Genomic DNA, 27,563 nt, shown 5'->3' with positions numbered 1-27,563 from the left:
GAATATTTGGAGGGTGGGATGGTTTGCATGTGTGGGGGCAAAGGGAGGGTAGTGCAGTCTGTGGGTAAAATTTGTCCCTGCTGTAATTCCATTGACTTGAGCCAAGTTACACCAGAGAACAATGTAGCCATGGGTCCCCCGGTGATTAGCTTTCTTCCAAAGGAAGGTCACATTGCTGTTGCTTCTACTGTCATCATCATCTGAAACTCATTTTCAGAGGAGAATGGGTTGGACAACAGCATCATACATTCACGTGCCTGCCTAAGTGTAGTGTCCATGCATTGGAAAGCCTTTTAAAACACTCTAGAATGGGAGGCAGCCTGGGCTTTTAAGGCCCTGGACAGGAACCAGGAGATTTGGGTTGTGTTCCTAGCTCTGTCACTCACCTGCTGTGTGACCTCGGGCCAGGCACCTTACTCCTCTGTGCCTGTGTTTCCCTCACACACTTTGGCTGTCTTGCCAAATTCTCAGATTCTCTGACTCCATTTGTACAGCCCCAGTTTCTGTGGGGGCACATAGTTCCTACTAGAATACAAATAATAAAAATCAGTAGTAGCTGGCTGGGTTTTGTGGGAATGGGAGACCCCAGATACTCATGCAATGGGGTTATCGTTTCACTCCCTTCTAACCGCAGCTGCCCCCACTTTGTACCAGTGCCTCTTGCTGTGTTGCTGTGCATAGCCACTGCTGGCTTTCTCCTGCCTGGCTCTGGTGCAGCAGTGGCAAAGCTAGGTGGCAAGAGAGAAGCACTGACCTAATGTTGATGGTGTCTGTATCTCTGTCCTTGCAGGTGTTGCTGCTGCTGGAGACCCTGAGCCAGGGTCAGCAGGAAGATGACTGAGTATAAGCTGGTGGTGGTTGGAGCAGGTGGCGTTGGGAAGAGCGCTTTGACAATACAGCTTATTCAAAACCATTTTGTTGATGAATATGACCCCACGATAGAGGTAAGCAGCCTGCAGACTCTGAGATGGAAGTGAGTCTGTGAGTTTTTTATATGATCTTCAACTTTTTAACTTTGCAGTGAATTCCAGGGACTGTTTGTTTAACCAGAGAATTCAGAGTTAAAACATAGAGAGATCAAATCTGAGAAGCCAAGCCTAAGACCTGAACTACAACTCCAGTGTTGGCTCTAGCCCTGTAGTTCTGAACCTTTCCTTTACCAGGCCTTCCCAGCTAGGTGGGACACCTCTCCCAGTAGAAAGATGGGAAAGGGCATTTGTAATCTGTGCCTCCCTGCAACTTCCCCGTTGAGAACTCACGCTTCAGCCATAGGAGATGAGGTTCAGCTTTCCTAACGTTTGATTGCTTATGCTTCCAGTACACACATTCTCTTCTTGAAAGCACAGTTGAGCTCGAATAGGTAATGGCAGAGGAGAAACAAAGGCCAGATCTGGTGGGAAAACTACCAGTTGGAGGAGTGAGAATGAATGAGAGTGTGTGAAAATACAGAATCTTGTATCCATCCCAGGCTTCTGCAGCTGGTGGAAGGATCAGTTTCCTTAGTGTGGCTGGCGCTCCCTTAAAATCAAGAGCTCCCTTTTCTGGGGCTGGGCAGCTAATTCTCTGACCTTCCATCCTTGGGGAGCTGGGTTCAAATCTCGATTCTGTCCCAAATTAAAATGCCTTGAGTTTGGTCTCAGCGTAAGTCGCCGGGGGATGTTCCTCCACTTCACAAAGCTACCACATGTTGCCACAGAACCCATAAGTGAGTCAGGGGATTGCAGTGACCTGACTTGGGGCAGGTGACTGTATCTGCTGAGGAGAGGCCCTGGGCTGGAATAGCGGTAGGTGGTGCAGGTCAGGTTGTTGGATGGGCTGAATAGCAGAGGGAGTTGGGGGCTAGGATTGAGGTGTGTTTGATGGAACTTCTGCGGGGGGCCTAAAGGGTTGGGTTTGTATGAGCTGCTTCAGATCAGGACTGAGGTGCAATTGAAGACTTGTGGGCGGAAGGAAGTTTGCATAAGGTCTTTAATGTCTGTTTGTGTCTGTCTTTACTCCGGATGGTGACTGACTCTGTTTCCTTTGGGAGGCAGATGGGACTCAGTGGACAGAGCACTGAACTGGGACTGTTCCCAATTCTACCATTGGCCTGCGGGATGACCAAAAAAGGCATAGAGGGGTAAAGAGACTTAGTTTCCCCTTCTGTAAAACGGGAACAATGATATTGACTTCCTCTGTGAAGCGCTGTGAGATCTGCTGATGCAAAGTGCTATATGAGTGTTACTATATTGACGAAAGAAAGGATTAACCCTTCTGAAGTGCTCAGATTGTGGTGAGGGATGTGGCATAATCTCCTGAACAGAACTGCTTTGCTTCCCTTCAGATAATAATGAGCTACTCTGCTTTCTTTAAAATTCAGCCCCCTGCCCTTGCTATTGCCACCAGTCCAGCTCACCAGGAGCCGCAATGGCGAGAGCACTAATGTAGACAAAGTGCTGGTGGCAGCAGAGTTTTAACCACTCTGTCACCTAACCTTGCCGAGAGTAGGTCTGTGCAACCTTATGCTTGAAATGCTGGTGGACGCTGGGCCTGTCCGCTCTGTATCTGAAAGGGTGCTAGCAATTAGCCCTAGGAATTCATAGCCCAGAAATGTATTGTGTTTCTCAGACAAGAACTCCCTGTCCTCACTGTTTGAGGAGTTTGTACTGATGTCTAAACATGGCTTTTTGCTAGTATCACTGTTATATGATGCCTTGAAGGCCCCACTTGGGGTCAGAGCTCTGCTGTGTCAGGCACTGTATGTACACAGCAGTTGCCTTAAAGAGCTTGCAACCTATACAGACGAACTGGGAGATAAGGCAGAGAGAGATTAAGTGACTTGTCCAAGGTCGCACAGGGAGTCTGTGGCAGAGCCAGGGCTTGAAGCCAGATCTCTTGAGTCCCAGGCCTACAGCTTAACCACAAAGCCTTCCCTCCTCTCTGTGGCTTCAGCTACCATGTGGGCAGAATCTAAAACAGAGGTGGGCAAACTACAGCCCACGGGACCGTCGTGCCCATCCTCCAGGCAGCGCGGTAAGGGGGCAGGGAGCAGGGGGGGATTGGATAGAGGGCAGGGGAGTTTCGGGGTGGTGGTCAGGAAGTAGGGGTGTGGATAGGGGTCGGGGTGGTCGCGGTGGATGGGATGGGGGTTGAATGGGGGTGGGGGGCCAGGGATCCCAGGGGGGCAGTCAGGAAGGAGAGTGGGTTGGATGGGATGGCAGGGGGCAGTCGGGACAGGGAGCAGAGGTGTGTGGATGGGGCAGGGGTCCCGGAGGGGCTGTTAGGGAATGGGGGAGTTGGATGGGGCAGGAGTCCGAGGGGAGGGGCAGATAGGAGGTGGGGGCCGGGCCACGACCCCCTCCCCTAACCAGCCCTCCATACAATTTACAAACCCTGATGCGGCCCTCAGGCCAAAAAGTTTGCCCACCCCGATCTAGAATGACTGTGTGTGGCAAACTGAAGTTAAGAGTCCATCTCGCAGGGTCCTAGGGCCTGGGCTCCAGTCTGAGCCTGAAGATCAGCAGCCCCTGAGCCCAAGCCTGAATCACCTGCTATGGGCCAGCCATGGTTTTTAATGGCAGTGTAGATGTACCCTTAGGCTTTTCTGCCCCAGCCCCTCTTCTGAGTTGTTGCTGCAGAAGCTCCCACGCTTTCTTAGAAAGCTACTCTAGGTCGTTTTGCGGGAAAGCGCCATGACAGCCCAACGTGACAGGAGATGTCTGTGCTGGGAAGCAGAGGTTTCCACAGCAGTCTGAGGAGCAAAGCCCTGCTCTTCCCGTGGACTGGGAGAGGTGGAAACGGCTGCTCCCCTCACCGGATAATGGACAGTAGGGGAGAGTGCCTTGACCTTTTCAACCTCTGTTGTCCCCTCCAGCCTCACAGCCTCGACTGTGGTGTGCCTGCTGCACTGTTCGCATGTGCTGCAGAGATTTGCTCCATGGAAACACGGTGCTGGGAATGTAAACCCTGAGCACTGTCCCCTGCCGTCGGCATGCTGCTACCGTCCCCTTTCTAGCGCACGCCTGCACCTCCTGTGCCTCTGAAAAACTTACTTTCCCCTCCTCTGCTACATGCTGGCCAGGCAGTCCTCTCCCTTAGGTATCTAAGGTTCCTCCTGCACCATGCCCTCTGCCACTTCATACTCTAATAGGAACCTCAAACCACTGAGGCTTTCACTGCTCTGATAAAATAGTTTTCCTCCTTTCATTAAATATATTTGCCTGCTGCTTCCCTGTCCCTTGTGGAGTTAAACTAGTATGCTGTGCCTGCGGATGTCAGCAAGGAATCTCCTTTCAGTTGCAACTGCATCTTCCTAAAAATACACCGTAACACCCTCAGCTGGGGCATTATGGGAGCTTTATCAACCTGCCTCTGAAGAACTGGGTAGAAGCAACAATTGGAGGCAGGATACTGGACAGGATGGTCCTGTGGTCTAAGGGGCATAGTTCAGGGATTAGGTACCTGGCTCCCATTATTGATAACTGGAATGAACACACTTAATGTCCCCCAGTGAAAATGGAGAATTCTTCTTGCTGCACTTTGCATTCATCCTGTATCTAGGCCCTGGGTTGGACTACTACAGTAACCGCAGCTCCCTTGCTGAGGAGTCCTCAGCTCCATTCCTGTGCATCAAAACTAGCCTTCAAGCTTCCTCTCCGCTATGAATCTCCTGTTATAAATGAAACTCACTGAGCTAGGCTCAAGCAGATACAGCAAATTCCCTGCCTGCAGATTTGGTGCTGAGCTGAATTGCTGTGAAATTGTGCTAGAGGGTGCGTTCCCTTTAGCTACAGGAGAACCGTGAGCCTCAAGGAAACCCTGCCTGGTGTGTCTGGGGATGATGCCCTTTTCTGGGGGTTGCATTCTTTCTGCACCTAAGAGGAGTTGTACTGGATGAGAGATGTTTGGAAAGCATGCAAGCCAAAGTCTCCCAGTGCACTGGAACAGGTCCTACATGTCACAGTCCGACCCTTCGAGCTCTCCCACTGGGTCTCTTGCTTAGCCTTTCTGGCTGTGGCTTCGGGAAGCTCAGCTGTCTGAGCTGCCTGGGCTACTGTCAATGTGCCTCTGGGATATGACAAGTATCAGAGGGGTAGCTGTGTTAGTCTGGATCTGTAAAAGCAGCAGAGAATCCTGTGGCATCTTATAGACTAACAGACGTTTTGGAGCATAAGCTTTCATGGGTGAATACCCACTTCGTCAGATGCATTGGGATATGACAAGCAGCTAAGCTGCTGTTTCTGTAGCAAGGGTGTAGCAGTCTGTTCTGTCTTGCTGAGCTCAGCGCATATGAAGTGGGAGGGGAGTCTTGGTCACTGTTCCTCCGATGAGCTCAACTCAGCCTTAGATGAGCCCCTTTCTGTAGTATATGGAGTGTATGTAGGTAGTGTTGTCAGGTTTAAGGGCTCTTAGAACTGGCAAGTTTTGACATGGTGGAAACTGCAGGTGGCCGGGATCCTGGCTCCAGTTGTCTGATACATGCGTGCATGCCTTGGAGGTGCTGCCAAGTATAATGCCAACCCCTGTTACGACAGCGTCTTCATGACTTGGCAGCTGGCAAAAGGAGGGGCACAAATAATGGTGCCTGGTTTAGGGAGGGGATGAAGCAGAAAGTAACATGAGCAATGAAAGAAAACTCCATGGCATTTTTGGTTCAAGCTGGGCAGAAAACCAGTAAATTCTTCCCTTGAAATGATTTTCTGGTAATATCTCCTGGGAACCTTAGATCCCATCTTACCCTGTCAGACCTGAAAAAATGCAAAACATTCTCAACAAAACCTCAAGGAACTCACCTGTTCCCTGGTTCTATTATGAACTTGAAACTGAGCCCCAGCTTTGTTGAGAGTTAGGAACCTTTCCAGGTGACCCTGCGTTCACTGCAACCTCAGGCCAAACTTAGAAGTTTAGCTGGAGTTTCACTTGGAGTTTTTGGCTCCCTTCAGCCATCCTTCCCTGGGTAGTGAACGGAATGTGGATACTGTCTTGTCAGTTAATGAAGGATCCGGATGGTAGTAACCTGACATACACAGACTAATCTCTGAAGGCTTCCTCCCTTGCTGCCAGCACCAAGAGGAGGTTTGGAATGGTTGTGAAGATGTTGTTTAATTGTGGAAGAGCTAGTGATCGTTGAATGCTGACACACTGGCCCCTGGCTGCATCACTTTCACGGGACACCTTAGTACACAGGAGGAGATTAAAGTGGCTAGGGAAAGCATATCCCACATCCAACCAATGATATTGCTGTAGTCTAAGGGGAAAAGGTTTTTTTCTCATCCATCATTGGATTCCCCCCCACCCGCCCCCAATGTAGGCAAGCAGGACTGTTCTGTCTGTGTGGTGAACACCTTGCTGAATCTGGATTCTTTCCACTCAGAGACAGATCCAAGCATTTCTGACTGCAGATTCCCCATCTCTTTCCTGGATAAGACCAGCTTTGATAGGAGTTGGTTAAGCCACTTCCATGGACAAGCGAACTGTGTTTGCAGGTGGAGTTCCACCTGTTTATACACCCAGGGCCAGTGGAGCAGTGGGCTGTGATCTCAGAGACCAGACCCGTGCTTCCCTTGGCTAGTGAAAGGCATCAGGCAGGCTTCAGGTACGTTATTGATGGAGAATGTGAATGCCTCCTTAGAGGGCAGGATGTCAGTCACCTTTACAGTGGCTGGTATCTTGCCAAGCAGTCACTCAACATTGTTGGTTTCTTCTGCTACTGCTCTGTCTCTAGCCTTCCCTTTTTGGGAAGGAATATTGAAACGGTCACAGCTCTGGATTCTTTTGACTTCTTGGATCCCTGTGGATCTGGTTTCAGGCCTCACTGCAGAGTATGGAGTGTTTATAAGGTGTTGGTTTATAAGGTGCTTGGTGGTTGATCTCCTAGCCATGAACAAAGGGAATGTTGACTTCATTACCTCAGTCTACAGCCTTCGATCATGTCACTGACCTCTGCTTCTGCTGCTCTTTGGCCAGAGACCAGTTTTTCTTGTGAAGGGGTTATAGCCCATCTGTTTACATTATGGTGGCTGAACCTTAGCAACTGAAAGAGCTAAACATTGAAATTTGGTTTTAAAATGAAGGCTTAGAATTTACAAAATATCACAGAACGCAGCCAGAGCTGCAGAACGATTCTTCAATCGTAGGATCTGCAATGATTTTTTCCCCCCAACACCTGTGATTTCCCTCCCACCCCTTTTCTTGCTATGAAGGCATTTGGTTGTGTGCTTTATGCTTTTGAGGTTGGACTGGTGGGAAGAAAAAGACTAAGCTGTTTCTGTGGTTTGCATGAAACATGACAGTCCTCTTTCCATGCAGATTGTCCCTGCAGCATCCCTGGTAGTCAGACTAGGCAGGGAGGAAGTGTGATGTTGTCGCCTAAGAGGCAGGGCTTTATGAGGCCCTGCTTTTAAAACTCATGAAGATTTGCAGTGGGAATCTTAAAAGTGCCTTTTTTTAAATTGCTTGTAACTTTTTCACACCCAAACATACTTTCTAAACTGGAACACTCCAGAATGAGCCCATTGACATGACGCATCAGATTTCAAGGTTCAGCCATTTTTTTCTTCTCCACGTGAAAAATGGGTAGCAGCAATCAGTTCTACGAGGGGGAAGGTATTTGGGGCTTTTGCATAACTGAATGGATTTTCCTTCAGCTATCCAAACTCTAACTCCTGTCCAAACTCTAACTTTGGACTCTGTGGGAAGTGCCCGCTGCCCAAGGAAATTTTTTGAGAAGTCTGAGTGAAAACAAGGGGTGATAATTAAAACCAGTTGGCAACCTTAACTATAGTGTTTGCTACCAACCAACAAACATTCAGGCAAAAGGGAGAGACATTAGTGATCTTGGATGCCCAACTTGAGGTGCTTTTATTATGTGCCGGATTTGCAGATAGTCGAGCGTCTTATGACACCTAAAATCATTAGTGACGTCTGGAAATTTTGGCAGCTCTGAGCTGGCTAATGGCTGGCAGCAGTGGGCTGGATTTCGAGAAGGGAGTACAAGGAAAATCTTTGCAAGTGAGATGTCCTAGGCTCGGGAATTCCCAGGGGAATTGCTGGGAGGTCTGGCAGCTGGGCCAGTCAAGGCTAGAATGGATGAGATGTGGTAGAACATCTCCCATAGGGAGTAGTACTATGTTGGCAAAGGCTGGACTGGATGATTTAGCAGGTCTTCTCTGTCTCCGATTTCCAGGACTGATTAGCTACAAGCTGCATTAGGGTGTTATGAGTGGAAGTGGTTGGGGGTGTCAGTTGCTCACATGAACTCCAGCCCCTAGTTGCCCACAGTCTGATTACTTGTTTGCATGTCCCTAGGCCTGGCCACAGGAGGTGGGTGACCCACCACTGTGCCTTGCCGCTCCCTAAGAAAAGCTGCATCAGAAAAGGAGGCAGGAGGAGGGTTTAATCTGTACTAAATAAAGTTAGAAAAATAGCTATCTGGGGCTGGGTGGCACTAGTGTGAAAGGCACACCTTGTCTGCCGGGAGACAGCGCCGGAAATAGACGGAACAGAGGTTGTGTTAGCGGCTGCTCTGGCAGCAGAGGGGAAATCTGTTCTGCAGCTCCCCCTCCCACCTCCCCACTTCCATTTTTAAAAGGGATTGAGTCAGTATTTAAGGCTGGCTAGAGCCAGGCGTAACGCAGGCAGAGATTGTGTAAGTCCCCTCTGCACAGCATAGCCGGTGTGCCATAGTCCTGACTGGCAGCACCCTCTTCTATTCCAGTCCTGGGCTCAGAGACGTGCTGCCAGTGCACCATAGTCCTGACCTGCAGCACCCCCTGCTACTCTGGTCCTAGGTTCCTACACACCCAGGCCAATGTATGTCTCCCTGCCATTCCAGTCCCTGCCGAATTGAGGCTCCTAATCATGGCAAATGGGGTGGGAGTGGGGTGTGTGCAAACATCCACTGGGGGCGTCTAGGGTGAGATGAAACTCCCTTCTGTTTGTTAGCTGCAGTATGTCAGGATTGGAACCCAAGGCTCAAGCAGCGGAAGACACACACGCACCCGTGTTAACTGTCCCTTTCTCTTGGCCCTACAGGATTCCTACAGAAAGCAGGTAGTCATTGACGGAGAGACCTGTCTGTTAGACATCTTGGACACGGCGGGTCAAGAGGAGTACAGCGCCATGCGAGACCAATACATGCGGACGGGAGAGGGCTTCCTGTGCGTCTTCGCCATTAACAATACGAAATCCTTTGAAGATATTCACCAGTACCGGTCAGTATCCCCTGCAAAACTCTTCCCTTATGTTGCCTCCCATTTTAAAGGGCAGGCCTGGCTGGTGTTCTGTGCCGCCTGCCAAGACCAGGTGTGTCTGCTGTGGGAGCGCTGGCTGCTAGCAAAGACAATTACCTCAAGCTGCCGTTCCCCAGGGAAGGGAAGGAGCAGGCTGCTAATGTCAGTGGCTCTGAGAAAATCCATCCGCGGGGGATTGCTCGTGGCCTTGGGGGAATTGGTAATGTAACGTTTAAGTGTTTACGATGACTAAAGAGAGCTGATCCCTTCCTATCCCCCTCCCTTCCATCTCTAATTAATGGCATTGCACTGCGAGTGAAACTGATCTCAGCAGCTCCTGCTGTGCAGGAAAGCTGACAGAGGAGGAAAGCTGACAGAGGAGGGGAGAACAGGCTAGGGTAAGGGTGAGGAGAGGCAGGGTGCCTGATAGGCAGGACTGCTTCAGCCACTTGCTCGATCTGCAGAGCATACAGCTAGGGAGAGGCCCTGAAGAGTGTATAATGTGAACAAACAAGACAGATAAAGGGGGGCGAGGTGAGTTGCCTGCGGTCACCCAGATCATCAGTGGCAGAGCTGGGAGTAGAACATAGGTCTCCTGGCTCCCAGACTAGTGCCATATCCACTGCACCAGGCTGCCTATCCTGTTTTATACCCAGACACCACACACAGTTTGGGGGTGGGAGGGACTAATGTACCCAAGGCGATGGCCGCTCTCTGGTTGCCACCCAAGGAGCAAGTGGCTGGCCCAGTCTGGGGAGAGTGAGATTTTGTGGTGTGGCCCTGGCGTCTCACCATAACCCAGCTGCCTTACACCTTCTCCCCAGGACTTGATTCAGCGGTAGGAGGGGCTTTGTGGATGCAGCCAGCAAGCAGTCTGTTTGCAGTAGGAATTGCGGGAGGGGCTCTTTGTAAGCACATGTTTCACAGGCCTGGGAGCAGCTATTTCTCAGGCAGGCAGGCAAAGGAATAGGACGCTCCAGAGAGTGAGGCAAGGAGCATGTACAGCAAACATCTGAGGCAGTGAAAAAGTTTATGGTTTATTGGGCTCCCAAGGATCAGGCCCTCCTAGAAGGAAGTGCTGAGTGACAATGCTCCAGCCCTGAATGCTTAGAACAGTAGCATCTTTGACTGCTAGGAGGAGGTTGCTCTGCAGGGTGGTGCCCAGCACTCATTCATGCTGCATGACCTGGAGAGGCTGCAGGAGCTGCAGTCTGAAAGCCAAGCTGATAGAGTGGAACTGTTCAAACAGTGGCTGATGCACATGCACAAAGGGCTGCAGGGAGCTAATAGTTACTTATGGGCTTAGCTAAGTAAAGGGTAGATTGACACTGTGCAAGGCCTTAGCAGCTCTGTTAATGCACCTCAGTCCTGACCGGCAGCCCCTTTGCGATTCCAGCTCTGCCAGTGCACCTCAGTCGTGACCTGCAACCCCTCTGCAATCCCAGCTCTGCCAGTGCACCTCAGTCCTGACCTGCAGCAGCCCCCGTTGTCCCAATCCTGAGCCCCAGCCCACAGCTCTGCCAGTGCAGTTCAGAACTTATTTGTAACACCCTTTACTGTTCCACGCCAGCCAATGCACCTCAGTCCTGATTTGCTACCAAGGCCAGCCCTAGATTTTTGCCAGAGTCCTATATGAAGTAACACTTTTCAGGCCTCCTCCAGCCCCTACCCCCCACGTATGACCAGGTTCCCCATTTCTGTGAACCCATCACTCCCTCCAGTGACGGTTTTTGTGCATCTGGAAGCCTCCACTCCCAGCCTGTGGTGACCCTCATTATCCTTTGTACCACATCTCTTCATCGTTGTATTCCAGGGGTTCTAGCGATCCCCTTCCATCCATGTGGTCAGTGGCTCTTGGTGTCTGCCACAGCTCCCAGGCGATGGGATCAGACAGGAGTGTGGAAGGAAAATCCGGAGGAGGGGGAATGGGGTGTGTATGTATGCAGGGACCCTGGAAGATCAGGATCCTGTGAACCTACATTGGCGTAAGGCAGCAACTGCCTGCAACATCCCTTGTTATTCCAGCCCAAGGTGTGTCTCTTGGAGTAGATGAGGCTGGTTATAGAGACCCTGATTTAGCCCAGCACTTAAGCATGTACTTAATTTCCCCTGAAGCTGAGGAAAGTTGAGCACATACGTACGTGCCTTGCTGAATTGGGTCCATAGTGCAGGCTGTAGTTTTGCAATATGGACAAATGGGAACTGAGATGATGAGTCCGTTCACTTGTGAACATCAGGATTTGAAACCAGGCCTCCAGGATTGAAAGGCCAAGAGGTCAGTGTGCTAATTTGCTGCTTCTCACCTCCAGGGGATTCTGAACATGTTGAATGAGCATCCGAACTTGGGGTGGAATAATGAGATTCACAATGCCTTGTTTGGGGGGGAGGGGGGGAAGAGTGGCATGGGTGTAGCTTTTTATTTAGACCACACGTCTGTTCTCCCAAGGGGCACAGTCATTGCCTAGGAAAAACACCGCAGAATCCATCAGCTCATGGTCCTGAGCATTCTCTTTCTCTTCGCTCAATTCAGATTGGCCAGCAGATCCCAGCCAATGACTGCGGCACTTGGGCTCCGTGTTCATTGCTTTGCCTTTCCATTTGAGCGAGTGAGACTTTGTTCCTGCTGCGGAATAGGGGATGTTTCTGTGCCCCTGGACAGCTGGCTGATGGCTCTGGGATTACAGCACTGAGCCTGGCTGTAGTTTTGTTGCTGACAGAGGGAAGCTGTTCCAGATAAACCCCCAAGACCTTGTGACAGGTCAAAGATAAGCACAGCTCGTTTATCCTGGAGCCAAAGGGGCCACTTTGGGCTGTGGGCTTTGCCTCTCGTCCCCAGCCTTCCAATAACAAACATGCCCCATGTAATCATTTTTAAAATGTACGAGCTTGTCTTGGCTCCACAAAATAAATGGACAAAGAGTGGGATTTTCATAAAGCACCTAAATGACTTAGAAGCACAAATTCTGTTGACTTTCACTGGGGCTTGTATTAGCGGAGCGAAATTCTGTTCCTATCTATTACAAGTGGCACATGCTCTGCTCCCACGAGGATCTCTCTGAAACTAGCTGCTGTTGTCATTGTGATAATGAAATGGCTTCTCCCCTGGCTTTTCCTCTCCTCACTTTGGCATCTCTGTCTCTGCAGAGAGCAGATCAAGAGAGTGAAGGATTCAGACGATGTCCCCATGGTGCTGGTGGGAAACAAGTGTGATCTTCCAGCCCGGACAGTGGAAACCCGGCAAGCACAGGACCTGGCCAGGAATTACGGGATCCCCTACATAGAGACATCAGCAAAAACCAGACAGGTAGGAGGAGAGATGGTTTAAAATGTGAACCAATAGCAGTCCTCAAAGGCTCCCTTTTCACACACCTACAAACCCTTATCTCCATGTCACCCATCTAAACATTCCACTCTCAGCACTTAGTGTAGGTCCTACTCTATTTCTCTGTGGTGACAGTCACACTGGGTTGTGTATGTTGGGGCAGGTGGGATTTCTGCACAATTCCTCTCCCCCTCCGCCGCCGCCGCCCCCCCCCCCGAATCCAGGTAGGAATATCTGGTAATGCCAGAGATGGGAGTGTGGATACAGCATATCCTGAAAGCCCAGGGCTCTGGGATTGGTGCCTGGAGAGCTGCCCCAGCACCAAACAGCTAGACTTGTAAGGCTTCACCAGCCTGTCTAGTTACCTCCTGTTCAGTGTTTCATTCCATTGTTGTGGGCTGTAAACAATTGCCTAGCCAGCTCGGCCAGAAGGAACCACCTTCTCTGCCCTGCCCCTCCCACAGCTGCCATTTGCCCCCTCCCTGCGTTGTGTGAGGAAACAATCCCTGAGCCTGCCTGCCTGCCTCCCCCTTCACACAGCAGTTCCACAAGCCCTGTGACTGACAGCAGCATGGCCGATGCACAGCCCTGTTGACAGAGCAACATGCATTTGCTGTCAGGCAAGTAATGCTCCAGCTGCTAATTACACAGTGTGCTGCGTCTCCTCTGACAGCTCTGAAGTGCCAGTGAGCAGGGGAGTGAGCATGAATTAGAACAGGCCAGCGCTGGCAGTGATTTACCACAGTCGGGATGCTGGGATAAAGCTGCCAGGAAACCCATCTTGGGGGCTGGCTGCCACCTGGGTGAACCACGGCCGGATCTCTGCCCTGCACCCTTCAGCCCTTTCCAAGGCTGCTACTTCTGTCCTGGCCAACCACGCTGGTTTGCTTTGTGATGATCCGATGCTGCGTCGCAGCATGAAGGCCCATGTTGTGTCAGTGCACAGGGGTGGGTAGTGTATCTGTGCTGCAGTCATCACTGTATTACACAAGTGCCTTGCAGGATTAAATGGGCCCCCCAGGAATCTGATTAATGCCACCCTTGCCCTACCCGCAGCAATTCCCGATGGAGCTGTGTCCCCCGGGTGCTAGGCCTGGGAGAACGCATGAGGTTCTGGGTTAGTGGCTACCTCTTCTTTGCCTCCCCTTTCTAAAAAGAAGTGTCTTTTTGTCTTGCCTGCTCTCTCCCTAACTTCTCGGTGCCAGTGCCTGGAGATGGCAGAGGCGACCAGTGAATTATTGTGGCGGTCGCGTGCTGTGTAGATTGAAGGGGAGAAATGCTCATGGTCAGAGGAGTCAGTTGCCGCCTCAAGGCTGAATGTTCCAGCAGAGAATTCCTCTCCCTATTCCAGTGAGCTGGTCAAGTCCCCCGCGCAGTGGGGGCTTGCCCTGTGTGTGAGCTCTGGAGGGGATGGAATTTAATGCACAGGCTGGAAAGGAGTGGCCACAGGGTAGCCTGTGTGGAATCAGTCTGCACCTCCAGAGCACTTCCTCGATTGGCATTAATGGGAGCTCCTGTTGGTAGTCTCAGCAGAGAGGTCTGGGGTTGAATAGGCCTTCTTGCTGCTTGGTCCCCGCAGGTCAGGGCTGAGACACGCTGGCAGAGGGTTGTAAGGATGCTGGTTGCCCTTTGGACAGAGGGAGGACTTTGTCCTTCAGGGGCCTTGATCTGGGACATATGACCAGCACCCAACTCATGGGAAGGATTACAAAAAAAGGGTTTAAAAGGCACCCATGTGCTGCAGTTGGGCTGTCCTAGGCTGGCATTGCCAGCAGATTGTTTGTTTCCAATGCACCTTTGTGTAGCTTCCTGTTTCATTCTCCTAACTCTTCATCCTTAGGTGTATTCTCGGGTCACTGATCCTGCAGACATATGGGGGGGGGGGGGAGAGAGAGAGGAGAGAGAGAGGAGAGAGAGAGACACACACACACACACAACACTCTCTCTCCTTCTCATATCGCCCTAGAGAAGAGCTGTGTCTCCTGGCTGTAGGAAGGGCTACATCACAGGCTTGCACAGCTCCAAGTGGTCACGTGGGGTGTAGGGGAGGCTGTGTGGTACATAAAGTCCATAGAAGTTAATGAACGCCTGCAGCCCCATGTGATTTTAATTGCACCTTTGATCTTCAACTCCTTTGGTCTCGTAGCCTCTGCTGCTGGTTCTCTTTTGTTGCGGCCATGCTGCATGGTCCCATAACACCTGTCGGGTCAGTCTGCCTGGTTGTGAGGAAGACGCCCAAGAAGTGGCTGCAGAAGGGCGAGAGGGCACCTATAACAAACGGCTCTTGATTGCAAGCCCACAGGGGCTAGCACAGAACAAGAAGAGGATCCTCTCGGGTTTATGCTACAGATGAGCGCATGCCCAGCCCCACACTGAAATATAAGAGAATGTGTTAACCAAACCCAGTTCACGGCTGAGTCCCGGCTTCCAGCTCAATCCAGAGGGAGGGACAGGAGTTTGTGCTCCTTGGCCCAAGGTGGCTTGCTCCTGGGTTTCCCCATGTGCGTGCCTTGGGGGGGCGAGAGGTGTGTTAAACGGTTGGATGTTCAACAGAAGGGTGTTGCTGTCTGCTGAACTGAAACAAAGCTTTCTGCAGGGCTGTGGGCTAGTCCTTACGTTCACTGCCTAGCTTGGATCCTGAGTTGTTTTGCTAAGCTCCTTGTCCTGCCGTCCATGGGATGGGCACACGTTACGGACGGGTGCGGGTTCTGGGGGGAGTGCCCCTGGTTTGGAGCATTAGAGATGGGAAAAAGGCAGTCGGCTCAGGGCTGTTAGTTCACGTACAGTTTCTAGTGGGATGTCCAGTCTCGTTTTAGGTGTCCCTAGAGATGGAGCCTCCATTTCCTTTGGTAGCATGATAGTTTTGTGCCGCATTTTGCCAGGTGGAACCATTTCCTGGGATTTCTCCGTGATTTATTTGCAGTTTCATCCCTTTAACTCGAGTCAAAACCCACTTGAACTACACTATGCAGTTCTCTGCAGGGGACTCCTAGTGGTCCCCTAGATCCATCTGCCCCCACCTCCACTCTTTTTCCGAGCGGCTGTGGCGCTCTTTGAGCAGAATGTTGTGCCTCTCTTCCAGGGTGTTGAAGATGCCTTCTATACCTTAGTGCGGGAGATCCGGCAGCACAAACTACGCAAGCTGAATCCACCGGATGAAAGTGGCCCAGGTTGCATGAATTGTAAATGTGTGATATCATGACCAAGGTGAGCCCAGTGGGAGGGAGAGGGGTGTGCCAGAGATGGGTGCGGGCTGCAGCCAGGCATTCCCAGAGGCAAGGATTCATTGACAAGGTACCAGGCTGCAAATAAAGCAGGTTGAAATGATTTGATTGAACCCTTTTTTTCCCCCAACAAAAAAAAAACAGCCTATCAGCCAAAATAAATATTTTCCTCAGAAAACACTTGCTTTTGGTCAACATTTTTTATGGTGGTTGTCTGTTTTGTTTGTTTTATGGAAAAACCGAAAATTTTCGTTTCAAAAAAGCAGGAATTTTTTTTTTGGTAAAGATTGTCAGTTTTAACCAAAAAAACTGAATTTTTGCTGCAAATCAAGTCAGGGTTACCCCCCCCCCCCACACACACACCCACCCCCCTCCCACACCCCCACCCCCGTGGCAACAGCAGGGAGGTGAAGGGAGTGGGCAGCTCTGTGATTCCCTTGTACCCCCTCTCCCTACAGCAGTCTGGATAAGTGGGGCTGGGACTGCATTTCTAATTCAAAGTTGTTTGCAGGGCTGTTGTACCCATGTTGGTCCCAGTGTGTGAGGGAGACAAGGTGGGTGAGAGGCGCGCGCGCGCTCTTTCTCTCTCTGTCTGTCTCTCTCTCTCTCATTGGATCAACTTCTTTTTGGAGAAAGAGACAAGGGCTGTGGAGCTCAAGAGTTTGTCTCTGGCACCAGCAGAGGTTGGTCCAGTAAAAGAAATTCCTTCCCCCTCACAGCTAGGGCGGTAATTTACCTCCCTAGCTCCAGTGAGACATGCTGCAAACAGTCTCATGAAAGGGATGTTTGGCTTTATACATCATACTAGTCAGAGCCAAAGTTGGATGTTTGGCTTTCTTTTTTTAAACTTTTGATTAAGTAAAAGGGTCCTGTGGAATCCAGCCCCGGATGGCAGCGAGCAAAGGCTGCTATCAGCTCTCTCGTGGCCAGCATGGAATGAGCGTGGTGGCTTTAGTCCACTTCCCACTGGCCAGCTTTCCATGTCACCAAAACTACTGTAGTAATGAGGCTCTCTTGCAGCAGTGTCAGCAGAGAGAGCAAGGGCTGGGTGAGCCAGAGAAACTGAATTAGCCTCTATCCCCGAAAGGCTGGGGCTGAAGTGTGCTAGTCAGGGAAGCGTGCACTGCTGCTGCCGCTGATGTGCCTTTTCCCTGGAGAACAGAGGACTCCAGGCACCAGAGCTGTTCCTTCATCTCCTTTAACAGGTTCTAAGTTCCCAGGGGAAAAGCTGGGATTATCCAGTTCCAGGAACTGTGCTAAAGAGCGGCAGCTGTCTTCTTCCATTTTATCTCGAAGCACCGCCTCTGGCAAGGCTGTGAGCTCAGCAGAGCTCTTCCCCAAGGCCCCCCCCTCTCACCACCACCACCACATTCTCTCTTTTTAAACAAAAGTAGTGGAGTGCCCCGCCCCATGACCCTCTGCTGAGGGGAAAGTGGATCCTGGATGGGATCTCCCAGTGGAACTGATCCTCGTGCTGGGCCGAGTGCAGCTATTGTTATGGGAGGTTTCCAGATGTTCATATAATCCAGATGTTCGGAAGCATTTCCTCCGGATGGGGATATGAGTGGTGGGGCTCGTTTCCTGCTCTGGCGGTGATCGTTTTCAGCTGAAAGCACACACACAGCTCAAACATCTTAAACTACCGTTCCCCTCTGCCTCACCAGGGGGCATTGTGCTGCCGAAGCAGGATTGGGGCTGGCATCTGTCACTGATATGGACAATCTTTCCAAAGGGCCCTTGAAAATGTTTTGATCTAACTATTCTGTGAGTTCCCCACATCCCAGTGGCAATGAAGAGCCTTTACCATTTCCCAGCAATGACAGAAAACTGATACTTAAATACCGAGCGGACAGCAGAAATCCACATGATGCTGCAGGGTGTCTGTCCAGCTTTTTCTCTACGTGGAGGAAAGCGGAGCCTCTTTACCTGTATTTATTTGCATTGCAAACCACAATACAGCTTTTAACTGGGAGAGCGTCTTTCTGACACACTTTGCCAAAATGTTTCAGGGAATTGCATAATTCAGCGCAGCAGCCGTGACCAACAGCAGGGGAGTAAAATCAGAGCTGTTTTATCAGTGAACTTTGCAGTGCCCCGTGATGTAGATCAGGGGAAGTGCACCCATTTTTATGATGAGTAAACTGAGGTACAGAGCGGTGAAGTGACTTATCCATGGTGCCATTAATCAGTGGCCAAGGAAGGAATTAGAACCTAGGCGCAGGGTCCTCAGCTCCCTATATCTGGTAAAGGCCAAGAGTAGAGGGGGAGTAAACCAGAAGTGCCAGGAAAAGAGAGGCAAAGATGTATTGGTGGCTGGGGGCAGATGAGGCCTGGGAGTCGAGATGCCTGGGTTCGATTCCTGACTCTGCTCTTGCCTCATTGTGGGACCTGATTTGTCAGAGGTGCTGAGCACCCACAATCCCCCCTGAAGCCCAGGGAGCTGCATGTGCTCAGCTTCTCTTTGGCACCCAGCTGTGAATCTTTTAGCTAGCAATATAAAAGGTTTGCCTTGCCTGCGCTCCATCTGGGAGAGGAGATGCTGATATTTTCCCACCTTTGTCCAATAGGTGGAGCTTTGTGGGTGGAACGTGCCCTGCAAGGGTGCAGCACCAGCATGCTCCTCATCAATGTTAAAATGCCCCTTATCCATAAAGGCTGGAGTCTTGAAAGGTGCCTAAGGGAGTTAGGTACTCAGATCACAGCCTAAAGCCCTGTTCAGCAAAGCGTCTCTCTTAAGCGCATGTTTAAGGTCAAGCATGTACTTTGCCAAGCGGGGGCTTAAACTCTCAAAAATGAACATGTTCTCGCAAGCCCTGTGTAACATTGAGTTTGCTCTGCAGGAGGTAGTGGGAACTGAAGGGCTGGGTAGCGACTAGCGGAGGGTAGCATAAGGATAGCTGCTGATTCTAGTTCCTCCTCCCCCTTCTCATTTCAGTTGACCGGACCGTGACTTGGAGGGGTTTCCACTGTGCGGAGCACGCGGACAGAGGTGAAACAAAAGAAGCAGCAAACGGATTCAGGGGAGGAGTATGGGGGAGGAGGGAGACCAGAAGGAGGGTATCTTGAGCCCTGCACGGACTGTCTCAAACTTCATCAAGGCCTGTGTGACAAGCGACTTTTTTCCCCCCTCCTCGTATCCTTTTGCCTCCTCTCCCAGCAACTGTACAAAGCCACAGATTGAATCACAGTAAATTATTATTTGATGGTCTCCACAAATGGTCTCTGTGGCTCTGTCCTACTTCAGAGGTGGCTGCTGCTGCTGGATTTTTTTGGGTGGAGGGTGTGGAAGGTGTGTCGGGGGGTGAATTGCCTTCTTGATTAGTTGAGGTTCTATTGGCAGCCAGCTGATTTGAAGGTGGCTTAGCTGAGCATAACCCATCTGTTCTGGAACCTGTCTGTGATTGTCCTGGAGATATGGGGCACCTCAATTTTAGAAAAGGCCGTGTGGTGTGAGGGCCAGTATGACTATCCCTTGGTCTCCAGAGGGAAAAAACCTCTTCAAAGCTCCCCACCAGAAAGGTCCTATCCAGGGTTACTGCAAGCCTATAGCGGAGAGAGAATTAGGATGGTCATTCTGTGCCCAAAGGGCCTGGGTGATTTTCTGGAAAGATGGTTGGGGTGAGGTTGGGATTTGAAGATAAAATGTGGAGATGCTCTGTTTATAGTAGGTCCTACACGAACTGAAAGTCCCCAGTTCCCATGGGCTGGTTTGCTCTGATCATGTTTTGTGAGGCGTATGCTGCTCTGAAGACGGCAAGTTGTCTTTGTAACCACCGTCACTTCTATAATGCTTCTTTCTCTTGCCTCTTCCTAGGAAGAGTCCAGTGAATGTCTTTGCAAGGAGCTGAGTTTTAGTCTGGTGGGAGTTCACTGCGTGCCTGGGTCTGCCCTCAGAGTGATGGGGGAACGATGCCCGTCAACATGTGCCATGTTATATTTCTGTGGGGCTGAGAGAGCTTGTATATAAATCACTGCTCTGCACCTGGTGGGGTCGCATTTGATGTGAATTCAAAGCCTGGTGTTTTTCTGAGCCAGCACCAGGATTTACTGTGTGTTGCTTTCTGTTGCTGCGATTTGATTTCTCCTGCATGGACACTTTCGAACAGTAGGAGCTGTTTCCATTCCCCAAGTAGGAGCTGTGCCCAAAGGGAGCGGGTGAGGGAAAGAGTCATGGGAGAGTAATTGTATATACCGTCAGCTCATTGATTTGGCCACTTTCAACTGCTCTTGCCTGGGATGGGGCTGGTTTTGTCCATGTGACTGTTTTGAAACGTTCGTATGTTCTGGAGGCAGGATGGGGCCCCTCTGCCATAGATGTGTCTGCGTCTGTTCCCTGCTAGCCTCCTCTTTGGCAGCAGCTGGCTAACTGTGACCCCACTATGCCTGTACAGCTTGGATCTTGTGGCAGTCACGTATATTGCACGTGTACGTAAATCTGTGACTATACCTAGTGTGGCTAATTACAGGTGAACCAAGAGCAAAAGGAATCTACTTACTGTACTAAAGCTCCTCGCAAGTCCCAAACCAGATGCGCAGCAACCACTGACAAGGTTAAAGGTCAGATGTCCACAGGCACTTAATGTGGCTTTATGTGGCAAGGGGGGTTGTAGCTGCTCCAGTGTTGAACAAACCCAAGCGATGCATTGAAAAGTTATTAAATTTTCTCTTTCTCAAAGTGCTTTTATTTAGTTTTCCTGGTCACCTGCTTGTCCCATCGGCGCGCCTGCTGGATTTGCATCTCCTGTGATACAGCTGGGTGCATGCTTCGGGCAGCTGCCGTGTGTGCCCTTTGGGACTGGACCCAGGCAGGGTGTCTGCCTAGTTTGTCAGTGGTTGTGCATCACTGAGCCAGTCCTCCCAGCAGGGGATTCAGCTGGTGCTATGAGGCACTCAGGAGTGGATGAGCTGATGAGATCTTAAATTCCATGAGTGCATAAAGGCCCCCATTGGCATTGTGGGCCGGGGGTGAAGTGGTGGTGCTCTTCCACGCTCCGCCCACAAAATAAGCTTCACCCATGTCAGTTGCCAGAAGGAGCCATCAAGTACCATAAATTGTGCAGAGCTGTGACCCTCTCCTCATGTGAGGAGTGAAAGGAAACCATGCTGACATTGGCGGGTATATCTATGCTGCAAAGAAAAACCTGTGGCACCGAGTCTGAGTGTGGGTCAATAGCAGTGCTGACATTCCAGCCAGGCTGGAGCCTGGGCCCTGAGACCCTCCCCTCTCGCTGGGTTTAAGAGCCGAGGCTCCAGCCTGAGTCCAAATATGTATGCTGCTGTTTTTAACCCCATAGCCCTAGCCCAGCGAGCCAGTGACTTGGTGCCGCAGGCTTTTCTTTGCTCTGTAGATACCCTAAATTATCACCATTGAGTATCTCAGTTAACTCCTTGCTGAGATGATTGGGGCAGTTGACACCTCTGAGGGCTCAGCACACTCACAGACCTCTCTGCATCTGTTACGCTTGAGTCATGACTTGGGGGTGTTCTTTAAATCTCTAGATTTTATGGTTGCCATGTTTTCAAATGAAAGCGGAGATTCGATATTACACGGCAGCAGCTTCAGCAAGGAACCGGTACACCTGACTGACTGAATCCAAGCCCTGAGGGCCCCACTCTGCGGGGTGCTGTACAAACACAGGCTGTGTCTGCAAGCACTCAGAAAATGCACCAGCAAGCTTTCATCTAGCTAGTGCAGCTAAAAATAGCAGTGATGCCATAGCTGCACAGGCTAGTCAGTGTACTCCGGATCCCAGGCAGTATTGTGCTCGGGTAACTAGCCTGTGCCACAGCCGCTGCCACAGCTTCACTGCTATTTTTAGCTTTGCCAACGAGATTAAAGCTAGCACAGTATGTCTGCCCATAGTATCAGATGATGTCGTGGCATCACTCGTTCCCATGTGGCTGAGGAGTCCGATGGGTGAGGAGGAAGGTGGCAGACAGATATCATGTAGGAATACGTAGGCTCCCATTGAAGACTTGGCATGAGGTTGGCCTTTTTTAAAAAAAAAAAAAATCCATTTTTCACATCTGCCTTCCTCAAAGTGTTTAAAGCCTTTATTGATAGTTGCTCTCCATTCAGATCTGTCTGGGCCTGTCTTGGAAGTAATTGGTGTTTAGGCTGCATGAGGTGAGATTCTGCTTGCCGGGGTGTCTGAAGCCTTTTCGTTGTCCTGCTGTGCTTTCCGAGTTTCAGCTCGCCAGGGAAAACTTTTTTCAGGAGTCTGTCGTTGCCCAGTCTGACTACGTGACCTGTCCATCTAAGAAGAGCTTTGCCGAACATTGCCTCAATGTTGGTTATTTTTGCCTTTTTTCAGGATGTTAACATCAGAGACTTTGTCTTGCCAGTGGATCTTCCAACTAGAACGGAGACAGGACAAGGGAAACATTTCAAGTTGCTTAATGTGTCTGTGGTCAACTCTCCATGTTTCACGTCCCTTAATCAAAGGGATGCTAGCACTGCTGCATTGTATATCCTCCGTTTTGTTGCTTGTGTGATAGTGTGCCCACATGTGTGGCAGTCACGCCTCCTGAATGCTGTGCAGACACAGAAGCTGTGTCCAAGGCCCCCTACCCCAAAATGCTTGTAGACTAACCAGACAAGACAGACAAAGGGTGGGAGTGGAAATGGATGTACAGTGATTCACCCAAGGACACCCAGCAGGTCAGTGGCAGAGCTGGGAATTGGAACCTGGGTCTCCCGAGGCCCCAGTGAGTGCCTTAACAACCAGACCGTGGTTTGTCTCAAAAGACTGGCTTCCTTTTATAGAGAGGAATGAACAGTTGCCAGGATTCGGACCAAACTTGGATAAGAAAAGGGAGAGGAAGTGACATGTGTCATCTTAAAATTATTCCCAACCTCTGCATCAAAGGTTTAACAGGCCTTCAAAAGAGAAGTCTGCTGTCAGTGACCACCCCATGTCAAAGCCCAAGCTGGTGCGTGTGCGATGCTCTCTGGCATTTGTGCCAGCTGATGTTGTAGGAATCCTGCCCATCAGAGTGAAATCTTACCTGATTTTAACCAAGCCCCCCCCCCAGTATGGACAGGATGAGCTAAAGCGCCATGCTTCAAAACCAGCTTGAATGGCAGATGGCTCTGGGAAGTCACAAATGCAGCTGTCATGGAGTCCTGCAGCTTTGATGCTGGTCACAGGAGCACTCCTCACTCTGGGCTTGCTCCAAAGCCATTTGAAGTCAGTGAGAGAGTTTCTGCCGATGGCAGGATAATTGTCCGGCTCTGTCTCTGAGCTACGGTCTTTCTGGAAATGGAATTGTGCTGAGCTGTGCTGTTTCTGGGCTCGTTTTGCATTTCACAGGGACGCTGGCAATGGCGGCTGTAATTCCCTGCAGGGGAGGGATGGATGGATGGTGGCAGCAGCGCTGGGACTGGGCAAGGGCTGTAGGGGATTAAAAAGCAGTGGTGTGTTTAGAGTGTGCGTATTTTTCGTGGTGTCCCAGGTTAGTGAGGCTGGGAGGGAGAGGGGTAAAGGGGGTTTACTAATCATCTAGGAATTATTCCCCACCACTCCCATGTGCAAAGGGAGAATGACACACACTAGCCCATCATATTGTCTCCACCAAGGCAGCAGGGAATGAGATTGTGGGGCCCTTCCAGTTGCATGGGATGCCTGCATTGTACCCTGTGTTACTGGAAAGCCTTAGGTTGCTACAGGCCAAATCAGGGCCTTCTGTCCTCTCTGGAGTGTGAGCAGAGACAGACTCCCAGGGAAATGTGCTCTGGTTTGTCTGGTTCTTGTTTCCCCAACACTGGGTCTGAGGAGTTGGGGTGATGACTAATTAGCCATTTGCTTTACCCTGCTGACGCTGGGCTGGGGAGTTTGGGGCACTGGGGGTTCAGAGGGGGGTGAATGCTGGTGCAGAGGGGTTGCCCAAGGAGAGCGAGTTCAAGGTGGAACTATGACTTCCTGGGTCAGCTTGGGCCCTCAGAAGCCTGACAGACTTGGGTCCCACCTTCCAACTCAATATATTGTGTGCAGACCCCTTGGAGAACAGCTGCAAGGACTTGGGATGGGATGTAGCAAAGTACACGAAGTCTCCACTCTGGGTGATGGTGCAAGGTGTGTGTATACTGAAGTGGGGCCCCACAGAGCTCTGTGCATCAGCTAGAGGCACCTGGGAACCTGCACCTCTGCTGGCCTGGGTAGCCTCGACTCGTTCTCCCTTCTTGCACGTGGAAGCCTAGCTTATGGCTATATCCCAGGAATCCCTGGGTGCAGGGAATCCTGTGGCCATTTGACATGGAGTTTGTTGCTGTGTCTGAACCACAGAGACCTACTGGTGGTGTGGACAGGCAGTTGGCCCTCAGGATTGCTTACTCCAGGGCTGTGTTGCTCAGGCTGGTGTGCAGCAAGGCTCACTGTTAGAACAAGACTGGCCATGACAGGAAGGCTTAGACCGCAGTCCAAGGTGGGGCCAGCCTGAGCTGCGGTGCTCACAGCTTGTATATCTTACAGCCCTGCAGTGCAAACGCCCTGCCCTGGCCCCTCTGGCTTTGAGCCTCGCTTCTGTGAGCTGTGGTGTTTCTGTGGAGTGCAGCTGCGGTCATGAGATAGGGATGTAGACAGACGGTTGCTCAACTGGTGATCTTTATCACGGTGTTTGCTGGAGAAAGGGTGGTCGTGTCATGCCGAGGGGAGACGGGTGACACGCTGCACTTTGCTGAAATACAGGCTGCTGTGACTCAGAGGGAAGCTCTGACAGAGCTAATCTCAGGTGCCTGCAACTGGTTACTGGCAGGAGACATGGGGAGCCTGTGGGTTTGGGACTCTTTGGTCTCGCAGCCAGTGAACTGCAGTGGCTTCATTTACACCTCGAGGAGGTATCTCCCATCATCCTAGTGCATGCAGGCCTGGCACGCACAGACAGAACAGGTTGTGGAAAAGCATTTCGACCTAGGATTTTACCTCTAGCTGTGGAAGGGTCTGATTGATCTTTGGAGCTGGGATGGTTATTGAACTGGGACAAAGTCTCCTCTCCAGTGCAGTCCTGAGGCAAGAGGAAGGGTAGTGACAGGAAACGCATGCGCACTCGCTTCTGGTGCAGCTTGCTGCCCTGTGGAGCTATCTGATCTAATGTCAGAGCCCCTCTGTAGCTACAAGCTGCTTTGTTCAGCACCTGCTCAGGCACTAACTCATGGAACCTTAGCAGGTACATCCATCCAGCACAAAAGACGAGACCTAAGAATACTGTATTTCCCAGTGTTTGTGTACCATGCCCAGTGGCCCCAGGCATGCACCCTGGACCCGTTTGGCTGAGACTTGCTTTCAGCAGGGTTGCCTGCCAGGTTAGTTGTTGGTATGACAGCAGCATCTAGAGGCTCCAACGGAGATTGGATATCCATTGCACTAGGCACTGTCCATGCCCAGAGTGAGAGATGGGCCCTGCCCCAAAAAGCTCACAAGAGCAGGGAAGGAGAGGGGTGCCCAGGCAAAGTCTGAGCCCAATGCTCAGTGCTGTGTCTGTGGCAGCAAAGAGCATCCACCCAGCTCTGGAAAAGAGCTGGTGGGTAGGAGCTCCCAAAGCAGGGAGGGATAGCTCAGTGGTTTGAGCATTGGCCTGCTAACCCAGGGTTGTGAGTTCAATCCTTGAGGGGGCCATTTAGGGATCTGGGCAAAAATCTGTCTGGGGATTGGTTCTGCTTTGAGCAGGGGGTTGGACTAGATGACCTCCTGAGGTCCCTTCCAACCCTGAAAATCTGTGAGTCTATGAGCCTGAGAAACAGAGATCAATCCTGAGTCCAAACTGAGGTGCTACCTCCATGCAGCCTTCAAAGGGCCTCTTTACCTAGCATCCCTCTCCTAGGCCTCTGTGTACCTCTGCAGTGTCCCCTTCTGCCTACTGACTGACCCCTGGTGTGCCACATGTCCCCACTTCCCTTTGCAGGGTTCGAGCAGGCTGCAGAAGCCAATGACTGTGCGACCTATTCTGGCCACGTGGAACAGGACACGGAGCTGCCCTTCCTTTCCCTGAGGCAGGCCCAGCCTCTGGAGCCTGACATAGCCCAAAGCTTTGCTTTCTAGCTTGGCTCCACTCCAGACTCCACTTAGCATCAATTATTTAGTGCTGACTCATTGATTTATGAGGGTGGAAGGCCGCAGTCAATAAGCTCATAGCAACTGTGGGCGGGGCAGGCAGAGGTGGCAAGGCAGGGGGCGCAGCATGGGCTGATGGGGCTCAACAGCATTTGGTTCTGCTGCCGCTGTGTCCCAGACTACAGGGAGCCTATGAGAAACGCATAGAGACTCATGGTCAAGGTAAGACCTGACCTCTCATGTCTGTTTCTCCTCATTGCTGAGGCTGGTTCAACACCTCTGGTGTGAGCCACGGCAGGAACCCTCGAGTGCTCCGGCCAGTAGAAGGGATGGCTCTTTCCCAGAGCTAGAGCGGGGAACCGAGGCTCCAATTGAAATAGCATGGAACATGCCTCTGTTGGCCAACCACGGTTGAACACTGGGCTCTAACAAAGTTTGACCCCTAGCACAGGCAGAACCTGTATGGCTGGGAGCTTCCTCCCTGCAGCACCTTACTTAGGAGGGGGAGACTTTACAATCTAAACCTAGGGTGGCTGAGGGCTATTTCCTGCAGCATTTCCTAGGGTGGCTAACACCTGGGACAGCGGGACCTGGGCCTAGGCTTTTATGAGAGCTCTGTGCTGAGCTGCTCCCATTGAGACGGATGGAGGATCCCTACCCTAGCTGAGAACCTGCTTCTGTGATCGTCTAGCTCCTACTGTACATAGGGCACCAATGTTTATAGAGTATGGATCTGCTCTGTGCTGGCAGCCCCAGCAGCTGCTCCCCTGAGCTGGACTTGGCTGAGACTGCCAGGGGCTTACCCCTGCTCTTACAGCTCCCACCAGCTTTCTAATGAGCACAGCTGGTCTGGATCTCCTCTGAAGTGTGAGCTAAGGCAGTAAGGAATGGGACTGGACAAGCCAGTTGTGTTTTGAAAGTGGTTGGGCTTGTTCCATGAGGCCTTCATTGGTACATGTCCCCTCCCCTCTTAAAGGGCAGGTCTCAGACCTAAAGCTCACTCATGCGTCAACACTACAGGGTCACCAGTCCTCTAGTACAAGGGGGTGTGTGTGTGTGCGTGTGTGTGTCATAGGGGGACCTCTCCCCCTGCTTCTCCCATATTGCTAAAAGGGAGGGGGTGGAGAACTAGTGCACTAAATGGCCAGCACCTGACTGGAAGAAGGAACATGGTAAGGGAGAAGGGGACAGGTGTTTTGTGTAGGGGTCAGTGGTGCTGCATGGAATAGTTCTGGGAGCTCCTGCATCAGAGAGGGCTTAGTGTGGCTGTGGTGCCATCTGTTGGCTGTAATGTTGCAAAGCGTTCTGCAGTTCGCACTAGAGCAGTGGCTCTCAACCTTTCTAGACTAGTGTACCCTTTCCAGGAGTCTGATTTTGTCTTATATGCCCTCACGTTTTACCTGACTTGAGAAGTACTTGTATTTTTGTCTGATTTTGTAAGCGAACAGCAAACTGTTACTGAAAATTGCTTACTTTCTCATCTGTGCCATGGAAAAATACTGTAGTTACATTTCAGTATATAGAGCAGTATAAACAAGTTATTGTAGGACATTTTAGTTTGTACTGACTTCACTAGTGCTTTTTCTGTAGCCTGTTAGAAAGCTAGATGAGCTGATGTACTCCTGGTTGAGAACCACAGCCCTAGAGCATGGGTTTTCAGTCAGTGCCTACACCTAGGTAACATTCGCTGCTGGTCAGGGAGGGGCTGCTGTGTGTGTGATATTTGCCTCCTTCCTGCCCCTTAAAGCTTCCAGCTGAC

The 27,563-nt window shown here is 51.0% G+C and overlaps 1 protein-coding gene across 5 annotated transcripts in view; it reads left to right on the top strand.

Moving 5' to 3' along the window:
• Nucleotides 1–18,971, top strand: part of HRAS (HRas proto-oncogene, GTPase) — a 76,187-nt gene extending 57,216 nt beyond the window's left edge. For all 5 annotated transcript variants that reach the window (XM_075065062.1, XM_032773425.2, XM_032773423.2 and 2 more), the window contains 5 exons: nt 791–944; nt 9,013–9,191; nt 12,354–12,513; nt 15,614–15,738; nt 18,691–18,971. In XM_075065062.1, the coding sequence (XP_074921163.1) occupies nt 834–944; nt 9,013–9,191; nt 12,354–12,513; nt 15,614–15,733 (570 nt within the window). In that variant the 5' untranslated portion in view covers nt 791–833 and the 3' untranslated portion in view covers nt 15,734–15,738; nt 18,691–18,971. The remainder of the gene's footprint in view (nt 1–790; nt 945–9,012; nt 9,192–12,353; nt 12,514–15,613; nt 15,739–18,690) is intronic.
• Nucleotides 18,972–27,563: the final 8,592 nt, after the last annotated feature.

This window comes from Chelonoidis abingdonii, chromosome 4 (assembly GCF_003597395.2).
Source record: "Chelonoidis abingdonii isolate Lonesome George chromosome 4, CheloAbing_2.0, whole genome shotgun sequence".
NCBI lineage: Eukaryota > Metazoa > Chordata > Testudines > Testudinidae > Chelonoidis > Chelonoidis abingdonii.
Note: the sequence above shows the minus strand (reverse complement) of the source record. Positions and strands in the feature narration are given on the sequence as shown.